General features: G+C 42.6%; 1 protein-coding gene across 3 annotated transcripts; it reads left to right on the top strand.

Moving 5' to 3' along the window:
* The first annotated feature begins 19,446 nt into the window (after positions 1–19,446).
* Positions 19,447–22,147, top strand: LOC125509658. Of its 3 annotated transcripts, none has more exons than XR_007284179.1 (3): positions 19,447–19,821; positions 20,000–20,145; positions 21,405–22,147. XR_007284179.1 is itself a non-coding variant. In XM_048674673.1 (2 exons), the coding sequence occupies exons 1-2, from the start codon at positions 19,474–19,476 to the stop codon at positions 21,906–21,908; spliced, it is 852 nt and encodes a 283-aa protein (XP_048530630.1). In that variant the 5' UTR covers positions 19,447–19,473; the 3' UTR covers positions 21,909–22,147. The 3 variants fall into 3 exon arrangements, 1 of the variants encoding a protein (XP_048530630.1); XR_007284180.1 differs by having other exon boundaries at positions 20,000–21,336; XM_048674673.1 differs by lacking the exon at positions 20,000–20,145.
* The last annotated feature ends 906 nt before the right edge of the window (positions 22,148–23,053 follow it).

Raw genomic sequence — 23,053 nt, 5'->3', positions numbered from 1 at the left:
TTTATCATGTGTTGTGCAGAAATGTTCATCGCGTATTTACAACAATATAAATGTATTAAAAGTAAATCAAGAAAAAATGAAGAAAAATAATTAAATCAATGATACGATAGCCTCCGCCCTCCTAGCGGTAGATATGCAACTATCGCACCCCTCATAAAACACCACAGAGTTGTAGTACGGACGGCATTTGCAATTGTATGCCTAGTGGCAGACATAGGCGTGATGTAAGACATGTTGTTCCTAACTCAAAGAGACTCACACATAAATACAAATTAGTTAATGCACCTCTAATACTAGTGGCCAGACATGTAGTTGCAGTTAAGGGCTATGATTGAAGTTTGCATACCTAGTGTCAGACATGCAACTGTCACCCTCTCACACCGCCCTTCGATGAAACAAAGGTCACTTACAATCAAATGGGTAGACATGCAATTGCAGTCGGGGACGACAGTTGCAATCGCATGCCTAGTATTAGATATGCAATTGCCCCTCCCTTAGTGCCTCCCACAAAACAAAAGTCAATTGCAGTCGGATGTGTAGACATGTAGTTCCAACTGGGTGTCACAATTGCAGTTGCATGTCTAACATACACTTGCAACTGCCCCATCTCACACCTCCATTTGACAAAATAAAGCCTAGTTGCATCCGCATTAAGAGACAAGCAATTGCAGTCGATGGGCTACACTTGCAGTTGCATGCCTAGTGTCAAACATACAGCTGCCCCCCTCTCTCGCTCCCATCAAACAAAACAAAGCCCAGTTGCATTTGTGTTAGGGGGGCATGCCATTGTAGTCGAGGTCTACACTTACAGTTGCATGCCTAGTGTCATACATGCAACTGCCCCGCTCTCCCTCCTCCATCTGACAATATAAAGGTTAGTTGCGGGCATGATGGAAGGCATGCAATTCCAGTAAGGGGCGACACTTACAGTTGCATGCCTAGTGTACACATGCAACTTCCCCCTCCCTCTCCACCGCCTTCTGACAAAACAAATGTTCAGTTGCGGTCGTGATGGAAGACATGCAATTGCAGTCGGGGGCGACACTTGCAGTTGCATGCCAAGTGTACACATGCAACTGCCCCCGCCCTCTCCCACTGACCTTAGACAAAAAAAGTTCAGTTGCGGTCTGATGGAATACATGTAATTGCAGTCGAGGGTGACACTTCCAGTTGCATGCCAAGCGTACACATGCAACCGCCTCCGCCCATCTCCCACCACCCTCCGACAATACAAAGTTTAGTTGCGGTTGTGATGAAAAGACCTACAATTGCAGTCGGGTGCGACACTTGCAGTCGCATGCCAAGTGTACACATGAAACAGTCACCACCCCTCTCCAACCGTCCTCTGATGAAATAAAGTTGACTTGTGGTCGTGATGGAAGACCTGCTGTTGCAGTCGGGGGGCGACGCTTGCAACTGCATGCCTAATGTACACATGCAACTGCTCCCACTCTCCCGCCACCCTCCAACAAAATAAAAGTTCAGTTGCGGTCATGATGGAAGACGTGTCGTTGTAGTCGGGGTGTGACACTTGCAATTGCATGCCTAGTGTACACATGCAAGTCCTTCTCCTCTCTCGCCCTCCGACAAAACAAAGTTCAGTTGCAGTCATGCTAGAAGACATACAGTTACAGTCAGGGATGACCCTTGCAGTTGCATGTCTAGTGTACACACGCAATTGTAGTTGCGGTCGGGGCGGTACAGCTGCAGTTGCATGCCTAGTGTACACATGCAACTACCCCTCTCCCGTCGTCCAGAGACAAAACAAATTTTAGTTTCAGTCGAAGGCGACACATGTAGTTGCATGCGTGCCTATTGGAAGACATGCAACTACCCCTCACCCACAAAACACCACTAAGTTGAATCGCCTTGAAGACATGCAATTGCATTCGAGGGCAACACTTGTAGTTTGTGCCTAGTGGCAAACATGCAATTCCCCCCCCCCCAAACATACACACACACAATTGTAAGACATGTAGTTGCAGTTGGTGACGACACTTGCATTTGCATGCCTCGTGGCAGACAAGCAACTCCCCACTCCCAATCCCCAACAAAACACCCCACTCCCAAATACCCCAACAAAACAGCAAGAGTTACAGTCAAAGCGGACACTCACAGTTCCGCACATAGCGACAGGCACACAACTTCCCTTGACAAAAACACCACTAGGTTGCAGCCACGCGCGGTCGATATCACCCCCCCCCCCCGGTTTCACCTGTTGTCTCTGAGAAAAAACCACGTTAGGAGGAAAAGGGGGAAAAGGTGGAGCAATACCATGATCCACTACTTTCATACTTCTTCCACACTTAAAACTTGGTTAGTAATGCTTTAGTCAACTAGACAAATTACAATTATAACTTTAAAAGAAATAAAAAATAAAAAGAATAAAATGATGCAGTAGAAAGACAAAAATTAGAACACATTTTAATTTGAAAAAAGGGTAATGCATAATAAAAAAAGTTAAAGATATATTATTATTCTATATTTCCTGAAAAGAGAGGGAAGATAAAACAAAAGGCGGAAACTAAAAACCAGGAAAAATCATTAAAATAAAAATAGAGATGCCAGACAAAAAACAAAAACAATAGAAATAAACAATACCAATTTTAGATGCTTAAGTAAAAATTGGCGCTCGTACAAGCGCAAAATGTTGGGGAACGTAGTAATTTCAAAATTTTCCTACGCACACGCAAGATCATGGTGATGCATAGCAACGAGAGGGGAGAGTGTGATCTACGTACCCTTGTAGATCGACAACGGAAGCGTTTGGTTGATGTAGTCGTACGTCTCCACGGCCCGACCGATCAAGCACCGAAACTACGGCACCTCCGAGTTTTAGCACACGTTCAGCTCGATGACGATCCCCGGACTCCGATCCAGCAAAGTGTCGGGGAAGAATTCCGTCAGCACGACGGCGTGGTGACGATCTTGATGTACTACTACTGCAGGGCTTCGCCTAAGCACCGCTACAATATTATCGAGGACTATGGTGGCTGGGGCGCCGCACACGGCTAAGGAATAGATCACGTGGATCAACTTGTGTGTCTCCAGGGTGCCTCTGCCTCAGTATATAAAGGATCAAAGGGGGGAGGCTGGCCGGCCACATAGGGCGCGCCAGGAGAGTCCTACTCCCTTTGGGAGTAGGATTCCCCCCCCCCAATCCTAGTTGGAATAGGACTCGCGGAGGGGGGAAAGAGAGAGAGGGGGCGGCCCCCTCTCCTTGTCCAATTCGGACCAAGGGAGGGGAGGGGCGCGCGGCCCACTATGGGCTGCCTCTTCTCTTTTCCACCAAGGCCCATTAAGGCCCATCTAGCTCCCCGGGGGGTTCCGGTAACCTCCCGGTACTCCGGTAAAATCCCGATTTCACCCGGAACACTTCCGATATCCAAACATAGGCTTCCAATATATCAATCTTTATGTCTCGACCATTTCGAGACTCCTCGTCATGTCCGTGATCACATCCGGGACTCCGAACAACCTTCGGTACATCAAAATGCATAAACTCATAATATAACTGTCATCGTAACCTTAAGCGTGCGGACCCTACGGGTTCGAGAACAATGTAGACATGACCGAGACACGCCTCCGGTCAATAACCAATAGCGGGACCTGGATACCCATATTGGCTCCTACATATTCTACGAAGATCTTTATCGGTCAGACCGCATAACAACATACGTTGTTCCCTTTGTCATCGGTATGTTACTTGCCCGAGATTCGATCGTCGGTATTCCAATACCTAGTTCAATCTCGTTACCGGCAAGTCTCTTTACTCGTTCTGTAATACATCATCCCGCAACTAACTCATTAGTTGCAATGCTTGCAAGGCTTTAAGTGATGTGCATTACCGAGAGGGCCCAGAGATACCTCTCCGAAATCGGAGTGACAAATCCTAATCTCGAAATACGCCAACCCAACATTTACCTTTGGAGACACCTGTAGAGCTCCTTTATAATCACCCAGTTACGTTGTGACGTTTGGTAGCACACAAAGTGTTCCTCCAGCAAACGGGAGTTGCATAATCTCATAGTCATAGGAACATGTATAAGTCATGAAGAAAGCAATAGCAACATACTAAACGATCGGGTGCTAAGATAATGGAATGGGTCATGTCAATCAGATCATTCAACTAATGATGTGATCCCGTTAATCAAATAACAACTCTTTGTCAATGGTTAGGAAACATAACCATCTTTGATTAACGAGCTAGTCAAGTAGAGGCATACTAGTGACACTTTGTTTGTCTATGTATTCACACAAGTATTATGTTTCCGGTTAATACAATTCTAGCATGAATAATAAACATTTATCATGATATAAGGAAATAAATAATAACTTTATTATTGCCTCTAGGGCATATTTCCTTCAGTCTCCCACTTGCACTAGAGTCAATAATCTAGTTCACATCGCTATGTGATTTAACAGCAATAGTTCGCATCACCATGTGATTAACACCCATAGTTCACATCGATATGTGATCAACACCCAATGGGTTTACTAGAGTCAGTAATCTAGTTCACATCGCTATGTGATTAACACCCAAAGAGTACTAAGGTGTGATCATGTTTTGCTTGTGAGATAATTTTAGTCAACGGGTCTGTCACATTCAGATTCGTAAGTATTTTGCGAATTTCTATGTCAACAATGCTCTGCACGGAGCTACTCTAGCTTATTGCTCCCACTTTCAGTATGTATCTAGATCGAGACTTAGAGTCATCCAGATCTGTGTCAAAACTTGCATCGACGTAACTTTTTACGACGAACCTTTTTGTCACCTCCATAATTGAGAAATATTTCCTTATTTCACTAAGGATAATTTTGACCGTTGTCCAGTGATCTACTCTTAGATCACTATTGTACTCCCTTGCTTGACACAGTGTAGGGTATACAATAGATCTGGTACACAGCATGGCATACTTTATAGAACCTATGGCCAAGGCATAGGGAATGACTTTCATTCTCTTTCTATCTTCTGCCGTGGTCGGGTTTTGAGTCTTACTCAACTTCACACCTTGTAACACAAGCAAGAACTCTTTCTTTGACTGTTCCATTTTGAACCACTTCAAAATCTTGTCAAGGTATGTACTCATCGAAAAAAACACTTATCAAGCGTCTTGATCTATCTCTATAGATCTTGATGCTCAATATGTAAGCAGCTTCACCGAGGTCTTTCTTTGAAAAACTCCTTTCAAATATTCCTTTATGCTTTCCAGAAAATTATACATTATTTTCGATCAACAATATGTTGTTCACATATACTTATCAGTAATGTTGTAGTGCTCCCACTCACTTTCTTGTAAATACAGGCTTCACCGTAAGTCTGTATAAAACTATATGTTTTGATCAACTTATCAAAGCGTATATTCCAACTCCGAGATGCTTGCACCAGTCCATAGATGGATCGTTGGAGCTTGCATATTTTGTTAACACCTTTAGGATTGACAAAACCTTCTGGTTGCATCATATACAACTCTTCTTTAAGAAATCCATTAAGGAATATAGTTTTGTTTATCCATTTGCTAGATTTCATAAAATGCGGCAATTGCTAACATGATTCGGACAGACTTAAGCATATATACGAGTGAGAAAATCTCATCGTAGTCAACACCTTGAACTTGTCGAAAACCTTTTGCGACAATTCTAGCTTTATAGATAGTAACACTACTATCAGCGTCCATCTTCCTCTTGAAGATCCATTTATTTTCAATTGCTTGCCGATCATCGGGCAAGTCAACCAAAGTCCATACTTTGTTCTCATACATGGATCCCATCTCAGATTTCATGGCCTCAAGCCATTTTGCGGAATCTGGGCTCATCATCGCTTCCTCATAGTTCGCAAGTTCGTCATGGTCTAGTAACATGACTTCCAGAACAGGATTACAGTACCACTCTGGTGCGGATCTCACTCTGGTTTACCTGCGAGATTCGGTAATAACTTGATCTGAAGTTACATGATCATCATCATTAGCTTCCTCACTAATTGGTGTAGTAGTCACAGGAACAGATTTCTGTGATGAACTACTTTCCAATAAGGGAGCAGGTACAGTTACCTCATCAAGTTCTACTTTCCTCCCACTCACTTCTTTCGAGAGAAACTCCTTCTCTAGAAAAACTCCGAATTTAGCAACAAAAGTCTTGCCTTCGGATTTGTGATAGAAGGTGTACCCAACAGTCTCCATTGGATATCCTATGAAGACATATTTCTCCGATTTGGGTTTGAGCTTATTAGGATGAAACTTTTTCATATAAGCATCACAACCCCAAACTTTAAGAAACGACAACTTTGGTTTCTTGCCAAACCACAATTCAGATTGTGTCGTCTCAACGGACTTAGATGGTGCCCTATTTAACGTGAATGCAGCTGTCTCTAATGCATAATCCCAAAACGATAGTGGTAGATCGGTAAGAGACATCATAGATCGCACTATATCTAATAAAGTACGGTTATGACGTTCGTACACACCATTACACTATGGTGTTCCAGGTGGCGTGAGTAGTGAAACTATTTCACATTGTTTTAATTGAAGACCAAACTCGTAACTCAAATATTTTACCTTTGCGATCATATCGTAGAAACTTTTATTTTCTTGTCACGATGATTTTCCACTTCACTCTGAAATTCTTTGAACTTTTCAAATGTTTCAAACTTACGTTTCATCAAGCAGATATACCCATATCTGCTCAAATCATATGTGAAGGTCAGAAAATAACGATACCCGCCGCGAGCTTCAACACTCATTGGATCGCATACATCAGTATGTATTATTTCCAATAAGTCAGTTGCTCGCTCCATTGTTCCGGAGAACGGAGTCTTTAGTCATCTTGCCCATAAGGCATGGTTCGCAAGCACCAAGTGATTCATAATCAAGTGATTCCAAAATCCCATCAGCATGGAGTTTCTTCATGCGCTTTACACCAATATGACTTAAACGGCAGTGCCACAAATAAGTTGCACTATCATTATTAACTTTTCATCTTTTGGTTTCAATATTATGATTATGTGTATCACTACGATCGAGATCCAACGAACTATTTTCATTGGGTGTGTAACCATATAAGGTTTTATTCATGTAAACAGAACAACAATTTATTCTCTTACTTAAATGAATAACCATATTACAATAAACATGATCAAATCATATTCATGCTTAACGCAAACACCAAATAACACTTATTCAGGTTCAACACTAATCCCGAAAGTATAGGGAGTGTGCGATGATGATCATATCAATCTTGGAACCACTTCCAACACACATCGTCACTTCACCCTTAATTAGTCTCTGTTTATTCTGCAACTCCCGTTTTGAGTTACTAATCTTAGCAACTGAACTAGTATCAAATACTGAGGGGTTGCTATAAACACTAGTAAAGTACACATCAATAACATGTATATCAAATATACTTATGTTCACTTTGCCATCCTTCTTATCTGCCAATCACTTGGGGTAGTTTCGCTTCCAGTGACCAGTCCCTTTGCAGTAGAAACACTTAGTCTCAGGCTTAGGACCAGACTTGGGCTTCTTCACTTGAGCAGCAACTTGCTTGCTGTTCTTCTTGAAGTTCCCCTTCTTCCCTCTGCCCTTTTCTTGAAACTAGTGGTCTTGTCTACCATCAACACTTGATGTTTTTCTCGATTTCTACCTTCGTCAATTTCTGCATTACGAAGAGTTTGGGAATCGTTTCCGTTATCCCTTACATATCATAGTTCATCACGAAGTTCTACTAACTTGGTAATGGTGACTAGAGAATTCTATCGATCACTATCTTATCTGGAAGATTAACTCCCACTTGATTCAAGCTATTGTAGTACTCAGACAATCTGAGCACATGCTCACTAGTTGAGCGATTCTCCTCCATCTTTTAGCTATAGAACTTATTGGAGACTTCATATCTCTCAACTCGGGTATTTGCTTGAAATATTAACTTCAACTCCTGGAACATCTCATATGGTCCATGACGTTCAAAACGTCTTTGAAGTCCCGATTCTAAGCCATTAAGCATGGTGCACTAAACTATCAAGTAGTCATCATATTTAGCTAGCCAAACGTTCATAACGTCAACATCTGCTCCTGCAATAGGTCTATCACCTAGCGGTGCATCAAGGACATAATTCCTCTGTGCAGCAATGAGGATAAACCTCAGATCACGGATCCAATCCGCATCATTGCTACTAACATCTTTCAACACAATTTTTCTCTAGGAACATATCAAAATAAACACAGGGAAACAACAATGCGAGCTATTGATCTACAACATAATTTGCAAAATACTACCAGGACTAAGTTCATGATAAATTTAAGTTCAATTAATCATATTACTTAAGAACTCCCACTTAGATAGACATCCCTCTAATCCTCTAAGTGATCACGTGATCCAAATCAACTAAACCATGTCCGATCATCACGTGAGATGGAGTAGTTTCATTGGCGAACATCACTATGTTGATCATATCTACTATATGATTCACGCTCGACCTTTCGGTCTCCGTGTTCCGAGGCCATATCTGTATATGCTTGGCTCGTCAAGTATAACCTAAGTATTCCGCGTGTGCAATTGTTTTGCACCCGTTGTATTTGAACGTAGAGCCTATCACACCCGATCATCACGTGGTGTCTCAGCACGAAGAACTTTCGCAATGGTGCATACTCAGGGAGAACACTTCTTGATAATTAGTGAGAGATCATCTTAAAATGCTACCGTCAAACTAAGCAAAATAAGATGTATAAAAGATAAACATCATATGCAATCAAAATATGTGACATGATATGGCCATCATCATCTTGCGCCTTTGATCTCCATCTCCAAAGTACTGTCATGATCTCTATTGTCACCGGCATGACACCATGATCTCAATCATCTTGATCTATATCAATGTGTCGTCACACGGTCGTCTCGCCAACTATTGCTCTTGCAACTATTGCTATCGCATAGCGATAAAGTAAAGCAATTATTTGGCGCTTGCATCTTATGCAATAAAGAGACAACCATAAAGCTTTTGCCAGTTGCCGATAACTTTAACAAAACATGATCATCTCATACAACAACTTATATCTCATCACGTTTTGACCATATCACATCACAACATGCCCTGCAAAAACAATTTAGACGTCCTCTACTTTGTTGTTGCAAGTTTTACGTGGCTGCTACGGGCTTAAGCAAGAACCAATCTTACCTACGCATCAAAACCACAATGATAGTTTGTCAAGTTGGTGCTGTTTTAACCTTCGCAAGGACCGGGCGTAGCCACACTCGGTTCAACTAAAGTTGGAGAAACTTTCACCCGCTAGCCACCTTTGTGCAAAGCACGTCGGGAGAACTGGTCTCGCGTAAGCGTACGCGTAATGTCGGTCCGGGCCGCTTCATCCAACAATACCGCCGAACCAAAGTATGACATGCTGGTAAGCAGTATGACTTATATCGCCCACAACTCACTTGTGTTCTACTCGTGCATATAACATCAACACATAAAACTTAGGCTCGGATGCCACTGTTGGGGAACGTAGTAATTTCAAAATTTTCCTACACACACGCAAGATCATGGTGATGCATAGCAACGAGAGGGGAGAGTGTGATCTACGTACCCTTGTAGATTGACAACGGAAGCGTTTGGTTGATGTAGTCATACGTCTCCACGGCCCGACCGATCAAGCACCGAAACTACGGCACCTCCGAGTTTTAGCACACGTTCAGCTCGATGACGATCCCCGGACTCCGATCCAGCAAAGTGTCGGGGAAGAGTTCCGTCAGCACGACGGCGTGGTGACGATCTTGATGTACTACTGCTGCAGGGCTTCGCCTAAGCACCGCTACAATATTATCGAGGACTATGGTGGCTGGGGCGCCGCACACGGTTAAGGAATAGATCACGTGGATCAACTTGTCTGTCTCTAGGGTGCCTCTGCCTCAGTATATAAAGGATCAAAGGGGGGAGGCTGGCCGGCCACATAGGGCGCGCCAGGAGAGTCCTACTCCCTTTGGGAGTAGGATTCCCCCCCCCCCCAATCCTAGTTGGAATAGGACTCGCGGAGGGGGGAAAAGAGAAAGAGGGGCCGGCCCCCTCTCCTTGTCCAATTCGGACCAAGGGAGGGGAGGGGCGTGCGGCCCACTATGGGCTGCCTCTTCTCTTTTCCACCAAGGCCCATTAAGGCCCATCTAGCTCCCCGGGGGGTTCCGGTAACCTCCCGGTACTCCGGTAAAATCCCGATTTCACCCGGAACACTTCCGATATCCAAACATAGGCTTCCAATATGTCAATCTTTATGTCTCGACCATTTCGAGACTCCTCGTCATGTCCGTGATCACATCCGGGACTCCGAACAACCTTCGGTACATCAAAATGCATAAACTCATAATATAACTGTCATCGTAACCTTAAGCGTGCGGACCCTACGGGTTCGAGAACAATGTAGACATGACCGAGACACGCCTCCGGTCAATAACCAATAGCGGGACCTGGATGCCCATATTGGCTCCTACATATTCTACGAAGATCTTTATCGGTCAGATCGCATAACAACATACGTTGTTCCCTTTGTCATCGGTATGTTACTTGCCCGAGATTCGATCGTCGGTATTCCAATACCTAGTTCAATCTCGTTACCGGCAAGTCTCTTTACTCGTTCTGTAATACATCATCCCGCAACTAACTCATTAGTTGCAATGCTTGCAAGGCTTTAAGTGATGTGCATTACCAAGAGGGCCCAGAGATACCTCTCCGACAATCGGAGTGACAAATCCTAATCTCGAAATACGCCAACCCAATATTTACCTTTGGAGACACCTGTAGAGCTCCTTTATAATCACCCAGTTACGTTGTGACGTTTGGTAGCACACAAAGTGTTCCTCCGGCAAACGGGAGTTGCATAATCTCATAGTCATAGGAACATGTATAAGTCATGAAGAAAGCAATAGCAACATATTAAACGATCGGGTGCTAAGCTAATGGAATGGGTCATGTCAATCAGATCATTCAACTAATGATGTGATCCCGTTAATCAAATAACAACTCTTTGTCAATAGTTAGGAAACATAACCATCTTTGATTAACGAGCTAGTCAAGTAGAGGCATACTAGTGACACTTTGTTTGTCTATGTATTCACACAAGTATTATGTTTCCGGTTAATACAATTCTAGCATGAATAATAAACATTTATCATGATATAAGGAAATAAATAATAACTTTATTATTGTCTCTAGGGCATATTTCCTTCACAAAATGCCCGTGTGCATCCCTCACAACTACACAGGGCCGCAAATAGAAAAGAAGGACAAAAAGCATAGGCCACGAGAGAGGCCTAGCATATTGATCACTTGCCCACCAAAAAAAAACTACCATCCATTGCGTACGGCACATCCGCACGTCAACTTCAACAAAACATGAAAAATGATACAATATATGAATCTTTGCGTCAAGATCTTATAGCTACCGAATCAACTGAGATTTGACTAATTGAGAATTAACAAATCCGAAAATAAGAAAGCTAGCAAGAATCACATTGTTAGAAAGGGAAAAAAATAAAAAGATAAAAGACAAACAAAAAATAGAACACACAAGTAAATAGAAAAGAAACAAGAAAATGTGAAAATAAAAGCTTTTTTAGCAATGAAAAAACAGCTCACCCCAAATGGAGCAGAAATGAAAAAAAAAACCACAAGGCGAACACAGGTTTAAACAGTGAGATTCACTAGACAAGAAAAAAAAAGCAGAAACCAACATGTATCTAAGGCCCAGAGTGAAGAAAAGAAAAAGGACAAGGCCCAGGTAGAAACGGCACTACCCGTGCCAGCAACTTGTACGAGCGACTTGTATATATATACACGTACAAAACGACTCGACCGAGACTTCGGTAAAACTCAGTCGACTGAGTTTTAGCGCATCCGTTGATGCAATATTGTGCCGATACAAGAAGTATATATAAGAGCTAAGCCGTACCTGACCTAGTTTTATTATAAATCGAGTAGGAGTCATAATCCTAATACAAGTTGTATTCTAACATGAACCTAATATATTAAGCCATTCAGGTAATCAATAGTGCATATATAGCCTAGGTTAACAGTGACGATCCTAAGAATAAGCCAAAGTACTACAATGATACAACGTTCCAAAATAATTTAAGCTCTGTGTTTGTCCTAGGTCGAACATGTTTCAATTTGACAAAGTCTATAGAGTTTCTATTTTATTTTATTTTTGCGAGGAAAATTTCCAATCTATTCTTCAATTGTCAAGGAAGACAAAGAACACCAAAAGTAAAAAAAATACATTCAGGTCCGTAGACCACCTAGCGACGACTACAAGCACTGGAGCGAGCCGAAGGCCACTGCCGTCATCGCCCCTACCTCATCGAAGCCGGCCAAACCTTGTTGTAGTAGACAGTTGAGAAGTCGTCGTGCTAAGATTCGATACGAACAACGCACTAGAATAACAACCGCCGTGGATGAAGAGAAGCGTAGATCGAAAGGATCCAACCTGTAAAGACATGAACACAGACGAACGGATCAGATCCATGTGGATCCACCGAAGACAACCACCAGCCAAATCCTACAAGATCCACCGGAGACAAACCTCCACATACCCTCCGACAATGCTAGAAACACCACCAGAACAGGGGCTAGGTGGGAAGGACCTTATTTTATCTACACAGAGTCGCCGCCGCCTTGCATCTCTGAGCAGGACACAAAAGATAATAAAACTAGAAAACATCCAAAAAAAGACGGAGCCCTCCCACAGACAAGGCTAGGATCCACCGCGCCTCCATGGCCCTAAGACCACAGGAGATGAGGTAACTGGCGCTGACGCCGGCGGGAGGCACGAGAAACCCTAGCACGTTGTCTGCATAGGCGTACGACGGTACGAGCAGCCGCCGATTATAGAAAAATATATTAACATCCAGAACAACCAACTAATCTTGATCGCCTTTGAGTGTTTTCAGAAATCCAGCATAGCAAACACCCTCAGACCACACATTGTTCATATAAGCTCGACCTTGTCAAGGCGTTTGTCAGGGTGGGATGGAAATTCCTTGAGCGAGTACAACAGAGATATGGTTTCAGCAAAAAATGGATTAATTGCATGATGGTGTGTGTCCGCTCTATCCGATATTCACTAAAATTCAATGGCGAGCTTTGGATCGTTTTGTGCCAACGAGAGGTCTAAGGCAAGGAGAACCGTTAAGCCCTTACTTGTTCCTATTTGTGGCCGAGGGGTTTTCATGTATTATGTAGAAACAGGTCACGGAAGAAAATATCATGCCAATCAAGGTGGCACGAGGGAGCCCACGTATCTCAAATTTACTTTTTACAGATGACAGTTTGCTATTCTTCAAAGCATCAATTGATCAAGCGAAGGTAGTGAAGTAAGCACTTGAAATCTTTCAGAGAAGTACGAGGCAACTACTGAGTGCTAATAAGTGTTCCCTACTATTCAGTGAGAAGTATCCAAGTGGTACGCAAAGTGATATAAGAGATGTGTTGGAGACTGTATCATCCAATTTCGAGAGTAATATTTAGGGCTACCTACTCCGGAAGGAACAATGGAAGGCAATAAATTTCAGCCAATTGTGGAACGATTCATGAAGAGATGTAACAATTGGTTAGGGAGACACATGTCCTATGCGGCAAAAGAGGTGCATGTCAAATTAGTTGTTCAAGCATGCCAACTTTCACTATGGGAGTCTTTAAGATGTCAATTGGGTTTTGCGAGTAGTATGAAAGATTAATCAGAAAGTTCTGGTCGGGTGAGGAGGATGGTCAAAGAAAAGTACGTTGGATGGCGTGGGACAAAATGACGAAGCCGAAGAGAGAAGGGGGAATTGGTTTCAGGGATATGCACCTGTTCAGCCAAGTCTTCCTAGCTAAACAAGGGTGGAGATTGTTATAGAACCCAGATTGCCTATATGCAAGAGTCCTCAAATCTGAATACAACCCTAATGGAGGCTACTAGACACGGTATTCGCTATAGATGCATCACAGTCGTGGCGAGGTATAGAATTTGGTCTTGAGCTTCTCAAAAAAGGTCTAATTGAAGTAAATATGCCCTAGAGGTAATAATAAAGTTATTATTTATTTCCTTATTTCATGATAAATGCTTATTATTCATGCTAGAATTGTATTAACCGGAAACATAATACATGTGTGAATACATAGACAAACAGAGTGTCACTAGTATGCCTCTACTTGACTAGCTCGTTGATCAAAGATGGTTAAGTTTCCTAACCATATACATGAGTTGTCATTTGATTAACGGGATCACATCATTAGGAGAATGATGTGATTGACTTGACCCATTCCGTTAGCTTAGCACTTGATCATTTAGTTTGTTGCTATTGCTTTCTTCATGACTTATACATGTTCCTATGACTATGAGATTATGCAACTCCCGTTTACCGGAGGAACACTTTGTGTGCCACCAAACGTCACAATGTAACCGGGTGATTATAAAGGTGCTCTACAGATGTCTCCAAAGGTACTTGTTGGGTTGGCGTATTTCGAGATTAGGATTTGTCACTCCGATTGTCGGAGAGGTATCTCTGGGCCCACTCGGTAATGCACATCACTATAAGCCTTGCAAGCATTGCAACTAATGAGTTAGTTGCGGGATGATGTATTACGGAACGAGTAAAGAGACTTGTCAATAACGAGATTGAACTAGGTATTGAGATACCGACGATCGAATCTCAGGCAAGTAACATACCGATGACAAAGGGAACAACGTATGTTGTTATGCGGTCTGACCGATAAAGATCTTCATAGAATATGTAGGAGCCAATACAGGCATCCAGGTCCCGCTATTGGTTATTGACCAGAGAGGTGTCTCGGTCATGTCTACATAGTTCTCGAACCCGTAGGGTCCGCACGCTTAACGTTCGTTGATGATATAGTTGCTACTCAAGAGAAGAAGGGGAACTTCAAAAAGAGAAGAACGGCAAACAAGTTGCTACTCAAGAGAAGAAACCCAAACCTGGACCTAAGCCTGAAACTGAGTGCTTCTATTGCAAGCAGACTGGTCACTGGAAGCGGAACTGGTCATCGTAACAAGAAAATAAAGTTTCTACGATCTGATCGTGGAGGAGAATATTTGAGTTACGAGTTTGGCCTACATTTGAAAAATTGTGGAATAGTTTCGCAACTCACGCCACCCGGAACACCTCAGCGTAATGGTGTGTCCGAACGTCGTAATCGTACTTTACTGGATATGGTGCGATCTATGATGTCTCTTACTGATTTACCGCTATCGTTTTGGGGATACGCTCTAGAGACGGCTGCATTCACGTTAAATAGGGCACCATCAAAATCCGTTGAGACGACGCCTTATGAACTGTGGTTTGGCAAGAAACCAAAGTTGTCGTTTCTGAAAGTTTGGGGCTGCGATGCTTATGTGAAAAAGCTTCAACCTGATAAGCTCGAACCCAAATCGGAGAAATGTGTCTTCATAGGATATCCAAAGGAAACTATTGGATACACCTTCTATCACAGATCCGAAGGCAAGACTTTTGTTGCTAAATTCGGAAACTTTCTGGAGAAAGAGTTTCTCTTGAAAGAAGTGAGTGGGAGGAAAGTAGAACTTGACGAGGTAACTGTACCTGCTCCCTTATTGGAAAGTAGCACATCACAGAAAACTGTTTCTATGACACCTACACCAGTTAGTGAGGAAGCTAATGATAATGATCATGAAACTTCAGAACAAGATACTACTGAACCTCGTAGATCAACCAGAGCAAGATCCGCACCAGAGTGGTACGGTAATCCCGTTCTGGAAGTCATGCTACTAGATCATGATGAACCTACGAACGATGAAAAAGCGATGGTGAGCCCAGATTCCGCAAAATGGCTTGAAGCCATGAAATCTGAGATGGGATCCATGTATGAGAACAAAGTATGGACTTTGGTTGACTTGCCCGATGATCGGCAAGCAATTGAGAATAAATGGATCTTCAAGAAGAAGACTGACGCTGACGGTAATATCACTGTCTACAAAGCTCGACTTGTCGCGAAAGGTTTTCGGCAAGTTCAAGGGATTGACTACGATGAGACCTTCTCACCCGTAGCGATTCTTAAGTCTGTCCGAATCATGTTAGCAATTGCCGCATTTTATGATTATGAAATTTGGCAGATGGATGTCAAAACTGCATTCCTGAATGGATTTCTAGAAGAAGAGTTGTATATGATGCAACCAGAAGGTTTTGTCGATCCAAAGGGAGCTAACAAAGTGTGCAAGCTCCAGCGATCCATTTATGGACTGGTGCAAGCCTCTCGGAGTTGGAATAAACGTTTTGATAGTGTGATCAAAGCATTTGGTTTTATACAGACTTTTGGAGAGGCCTGTATTTACAAGAAAGTGAGTGGGAGCTCTGTAGCATTTCTGATATTATATGTGGATGACATATTATTAATTGGAAATGATATAGAATTTCTGGATAGCATAAAAGGATACTTGAATAAGAGTTTTTCAATGAAAGACCTCGGTGAAGCTGCTTACATATTAGGCATTAAGATCTATAGAGATATATCAAGACGCTTAATTGGACTTTCACAAACAACATACCTTGACAAAATTTTGAAGAAGTTCAAAATGGATCAAGCAAAGAAAGGATTCTTGCCTGTGTTACAAGGTGTGAAATTGAGTAAGACTCAATGCCCGACCACTGCAGAAGATAGAGAGAATATGAAAGATGTTCCCTATGCATCAGCGATAGGATCTATCATGTATGCAATGCTGTGTACCAGACCTGATGTGTGCCTTGCTATAAGTCTAGTAGGGAGGTACCAAAGTAATCCAGGAGTGGATCACTGGACAGCGGTCAAGAACATCCTGAAATACCTGAAAAGGACTAAGGATATGCTTCTCGTATATGGAGGTGACAAAGAGCTCGTCGTAAAAGGTTACGTTGATGCAAGCTTTGACACTGATCCGGACGATTCTAAATCGCAAACCGGATACGTGTTTACATTGAACGGTGGAGCTGTCAGTTGGTGCAGTTCTAAACAAAGCGTCGTAGCGGGATCTACATGTGAAGCGGAGTACATAGCTGCTTCGGAAGCAGCAAATGAAGGAGTCTGGATGAAGGAGTTCATATCCGATCTAGGTGTCATACCTAGTGCATCGGGTCCAATGAAAATCTTTTGTAACAATACTGGTGCAATTGCCTTGGCAAAGGAATCCAGATTTCACAAGAGAACTAAGCACATCAAGAGACGCTTCAATTCCATCCGGGATCTAGTCCAGGTGGGATACATAGAGATTTGCAAGATACATACGGATCTGAATGTTGCAGACCCATTGACTAAGCCTCTTTCACGAGCAAAACATGATCAGCACCAAGGCTCCATGGGTGTTAGAATCATTACAGTGTAATCTAGATTATTGACTCTAGTGCAAGTGGGAGACTGAAGGAAATATGCCCTAGAGGCAATAATAAAGTTATTATTTATTTCCTTATAATCATGATAAATGTTTATTATTCATGCTAGAATTGTATTAACCGGAAACATAATACATGTGTGAATACATAGACAAACAAAGTGTCACTAGTATGCCTCTACTTGACTAGCTCGTTAATCAAAGATGGTTATGTTTCCTAACTATGAACAATGAGTTGTTATTTGATTAACGGGATCACATCATTAAGAGAATGATCTGATTGACATGACCCATTCCATTAGCTTAGCACCCGATCGTTTAGTATGTTGCTATTGCTTTCTTCATGACTTATACATGTTCCTATAACTATGAGATTATGCAACTCCCGTTTACCGGAGGAACACTTTGGGTACTACCAAACGTCACAACGTAACTGGGTGATTATAAAGGAGTACTACAGGTGTCTCCAAAGGTACATGTTGGGTTGGCGTATTTCGAGATTAGGTTTTGTTACTCCAATTGTCGGAGAGGTATCTTTGGGCCCTCTCGGTAATACACATTACTTAAGCCTTGCAAGCATTGCAACTAAATGAGTTAGTTGCGGGATGATGTATTACAGAATGAGTAAAGAGACTTGCCGGTAACGAGATTGAACTAGGTATTGGAATACCGACGATCGAATCTCGGGTAAGTAACATACCGATGACAAAGGGAACAACGTATGTTGTTATGCGGTCTGACCGATAAAGATCTTCGTAGAATATGTAGAAGCCAATATAGGCATCCAGGTCCCGCTATTGGTTATTGACCGGAGACGTGTCTCGGTCATGTCTACATTGTTCTCGAACCCGTAGGGTCCGCACGCTTAAGGTTACGATGACAGTTATATTATGAGTTTATGCATTTTGATGTATCGAAGGTTGTTCGGAGTCCCGGATGTGATCACGGACATGACGAGGAGTCTCGAAATGGTCGAGACATAAAGATTGATATATTGGAAGCCTATATTTGGACATCGGAAGTGTTCCGGGTGAAATCGGGATTTTACCGGAGTACCGGGAGGTTACCGGAACCCCCCAGGAACCATATGGGCCTTAATGGGCTTTAGTGGAAAGGAGAAAGGGGCAGCCCAAGGTGGCCGCGCGCCTCCCCCCTTCCCCTAGTCCTATTAGGACTAGGAGAGGTGGCCGGCCCCCCTCTCCCTCTTTCCCCCTCGGGGAATCCTAGTCCAACTAGGATTGGAGGGGAGTCCTACTCCTCCCGGGAGTAGGACTCCTCCTGCGCCCTCCTCCTGGCCGGCAGCCCCCCTCCCCCTTGGCTCCTTTATATACTGAGGTAGAGGCACCCCAGAAACACATAAGTTGATCCACGTGATCTATTCCTTAGCCGTGTGCGGTGCCCCAGCCACCATAGTCCTCGATAATACTGTAGCGGAGTTTAGGCGAAGCCCTGCTGCTGTGGTACATCAAGATCGTCACCACGCGGTCGTGCTGACGGAACTCTTCCCCGACACTTTGCTGGATCGGAGTCCGGGGATCGTCATCGAGCTGAACGTGTGCTCGAACTCGGAGGTGCCGTAGTTTTGGTACTTGATCGGTCGGATCGTGAAGACGTACGACTACATCAACCAAACGCTTCCGTTGTCGATCTACTAGGTATGTAGATCACACTCTCCCTTCGTTGCTATGCATCACATGATCTTGCGTGTGCGTAGGAAATTTTTTGAAATTACTACGAAACCCAATAGTTTTGAACGTCATGGAGCATATGAGATGTTTCAGGAGTTGAAGTTAATATTTCAAGCAAATGCCCGGATTGACACTACAACAAAACATGTCAGTAGGCACGTTTTTTCTAAGACGCTTTTATATTCGTCTCTATGCTGAAAGCATCTAATATGTAGGCACGTTTTTTGAGACCATGTAAGTACCGTCACAAATCTTATTTTTAAGGTATATCTCATTTATTATATTTTACATGTGTAAATAGGTACAGACGATTTTTGAGACGTATTAGGATACATAAAAGAGGTTAACAAATAAATAATAAAACCAAAGTATTTTTTTTGTCTTAAAAAAAAAACCTTATCCGCCGCCACGTCCTGAGCCGCCCATCTATGCCGCCGCCGCCGGGCTGGCTCCTCCTCCATCCCTGCGCCCCGTCCCATCTCCACAGCCTCCAGCGACCAATTCCATCTCCTGCCTCCTGCAACTGGTCCTGCCAGTGCGCTGCGTCCGCCGCCGGTGAATGCCCTCCGCAAGGACTGCCCCTCTGCTCTGGCGCTCCTCGGCCGTCCCCGACCCTTTGCCTGGTCGCCAGGGACGTGCTGCTCCAGCCGGGGGCCGTCGCCCGCCGCGCCGGCTCTGGCGCTTTGCTCCGGCCAATCCCGGGCTGCTCGCCTGCTCGGCCCGACTCTGCCGCCCAGGACTTGCTGTCAACAAACAACAATCAGGCTGGGACAGGGGTAATTTTCTGAGAAATCTCTCTCTTCTGTTCTTCCTATCAGTGTATGATGAAAATGAAATTAAATTTGAACTGAAAAATTGTGTATCAGCGTATATGCAGGGGACTGTGTATATGTATAATGTATTGTTGATTTGGAAGGGAATGCATTTTAGTATCAATTTCATTTCATTCTGTAGAAATAGAAGAGGAAGATATATTTCATTAGAAGTTTCAACACCCGGTGTTTCAGTTGGACTGAATCAACTCCACAAATTGGAACAACCATATATCGGACCACTGTCTTTGGCTTCAAACAACCTGCCTTCAATCTCAACTCGAGAAAGTACCTCGTTTGTATCTTATACTTTTTATTGAAGTTTTCGGCATGTTTTTATATATTTCATTGTATCATTAAGAATTGAGTTTAAATTCTAATTTATGGTGCAATTAAGACTTATTTTGTATGATTCAGTATATTTTTAGGTAGCTATAGCCTTATGGACGCTAAGTTTTTCCCTTGCGCTTTTTTTTCTAGGCATACTGATGATATATTCTTAATGAAGTCTGTTAAAGGTAGTTTTCACCATATTTTTGAAGCAGACCCATATGCTAGGATGAACTGAACTGAACTAAGCTTTGCCTTTGACTTTTTGATCATTTTCTGGTTGTCCTGGTGAACATAGAGACACTTAAAATGTTTTAATTGGATTCTGGTGCAAGCTCGCTGCCTTGCTCCTCACCGAGAGACATGCCATTTGTCCAAAAGTATCAAGCATTGGACGTAAAGTGGACAACCTATTCGGTACTGAAACAATATATGTAGCATGTATGAAGCTGAATCATGCTTATAACACTGAAGAACAGAGTAACTTCAATAAAGCAAGTAAGTAGCTGCAGTCTTCCCGGATTTTTGATAAAGAAATCAGCAAGTGCCACTCACCCAAGTTGTCTTTTCAGCGTATCCTACCATGCGCCAATGAGGCAAGTGGTAGTGTTTCCTAAAAATCTCTTTTTCCTGAAGGTGTAAACACATGCAGCAACTGATCATGTGCATTAGAAATTTAGAATGCACTGTTTGATAATTACTCTCTTAGGCCCTGCTTGCTAACTTTGAAAAAATATGCGACCGGCTACCCTTCAACAACTGCCAGTCACTTGGGGACTGTTTGATTTCCAGCCAAATGTTGCCAGATCTATGGTTAGGCACACATAACTTTCTGAGGTGGGTGAATGTTCGGCTGGCTGACACAGTTGTGGCTTGCGACTTTACTAGTCACATGTAAGGAGTATATTTTGGCCACACTTTTGTGGCAAGCCACACTCTGTCCCGAGGGGTAATAATTACTACTTTTGGCTTAGCTGTGTCAAAGTAAGCTTTTAACCAAACTAGGGTGTTAAATTGGTCTTAAGTTTCAATCTTGTATTGTAGATCATCACATATGTTCTCTGTTTCTTATTCAATGATGTCTTATCTGACTCGTTAATGAGTCTACTTAATATCCTTTTCAACTTTGCTGACTGGTTGGAACAAAAGGTACATTTTACCGTATTCATGTACTCTGAATTATATAGGCACCTGAATTTAACTAATTGTACATACAGGTTTTACAAAGCGATGGACCAACTATTACAGAAAAGGTAAGAGCTTTGGCTGCAAAACCCAACAGATACGGGGTGTGCTATAGTGGCTATGTCATCAACAACTTCAGGTTCCACACAATGAGTCATGAGTCAGGGCATGTCACACAAAATAGTGGTGTAGTGAACATTGCAGAAAATGGTGTTAGATATTATGGCAGATTAAGTGGCATCTTTGAATTGTCATACAATGATTACAAGGTGGTGTTCTTTAATTGTGATTGGTATGATGTCTACCATGAAGTTGGCATTCAAACGGATGAGTTTGGGTTCACTCTTGTGAACAAGTCTGGGAAAATACACACAGGGGATGAGCTAGAGGATGATCCTTTTGTATTTTCCTCCCAAGTGCAGCAGATTTTCTTTGTTCAAGATCCAAAAGCTGAACTATGGAATGTAGTAGTGGAAGTCAGGCCTCATGATCTTTTTGACATGGGTGCTGAAGAATCATCGGATGAAACATATTAGAGCATTGTGATTTTGGTTCAGGCTGAAGTATGGTGGAAGCTCTTTGCTCGTGTGGTTCTTTGCATGCAACTACAATTTTAGTTATGGTTTCAGTAGCACAAAGTCAGAATGTTTTATTATAGTTTATGGTTGTATTTTTTGTACTAATTTAGGGCACAGCCCAGGTGTACTTGGTTGTTAATTGCAAGTTGATTCTGCAGAATTTCTGTTCTGGAAAGTGAAGTATCACCTTTGGTTTATTGATTATTCCCACATGTTACAGTTATCTGGTGTTATTATATTACATGGCTGAGAAATGTTTAATATACATTTGTGAATTCTTCTTTTTAAGATCATGCCTTCAACACTCGTCTTTTACATGACTGCATAATTGGGAGGTGCGTAGTTTAGCTAAATGGAATTAATGTGTGTTTGAATGTAAGAAACTAGGTTATATCAGACTGATGTGCTTTTGTCTGTCCATTGTCAAATGTGTTGCCACAATGTCACAAGTGCAATTTTCTAAGACTATTGACTATCAGAATTCAGAAGTGGCAAACTGGCAATGCAGTCTAGACAGAAACATTCTGTTATGTCCATGGACCAAGTCATTTTGTTCGGATTGTAGATTTCTTTTACCTTGCTAGGATCCAAATGGTGGGTCCAACATTACCAAATTTGGCAGCTTTTTGCTACCATTTTAGTACCAGCTGCCAAATTTAGAACCGAAAATTTGGCCTAAAACTTGAACGGAAAAACAAAGTGTCCATAAAATTATGAATTATTTACGCAACGACAACCATATGATTATTATTCTGGGAAATTTTCAGTCATTTTGGTTGAATCAAATAAAATTGGAAAACCAATTCACTACCTATTTGGCCAAAAAATTGAACCCAAATAAGTATCCAGACGGATTATGAAATTTTAACACAAGGACAACCATGTGATCACTTCATCGTTTTTTTTCAAACGGATTTAAAATTAAGAGGAGGCCGACGAGGCAACAACCTAATTTCGTGTGGACCCCGACCTCGCAGAGGCCTAGTTGAGCGATCACTCGCTCACCACCACGAAGGAGGAAGCGGAGCGGCTCCTCCGCAAGCGCCAGGTGGCGGCCGAGCAGGGCGGCCATCCTGTCACGCCTTTCCGCTGCTCCGACGACC

The sequence above is a fragment of the Triticum urartu genome, chromosome 5 (assembly GCF_003073215.2).
Source record: "Triticum urartu cultivar G1812 chromosome 5, Tu2.1, whole genome shotgun sequence".
Lineage (NCBI taxonomy): Eukaryota > Viridiplantae > Streptophyta > Magnoliopsida > Poales > Poaceae > Triticum > Triticum urartu.
The sequence above is the reverse complement of the archived record's forward strand: the minus strand, read 5'-3'. Positions and strand labels throughout refer to the sequence as shown.

Excerpts from the sequence above, each read along its gene's own strand:
- LOC125509658 (XM_048674673.1), top strand. The coding sequence starts at position 19,474 with ATGCCGCCGCCGCCGGGCTGGCTCCTCCTCCATCCCTGCGCCCCGTCC. Across the intron at positions 19,822-21,404 it reads ACAATCAGGCTGGGACAGGG|GTTTTACAAAGCGATGGACC; the intron begins GTAATTTTCTGA and ends TTGTACATACAG.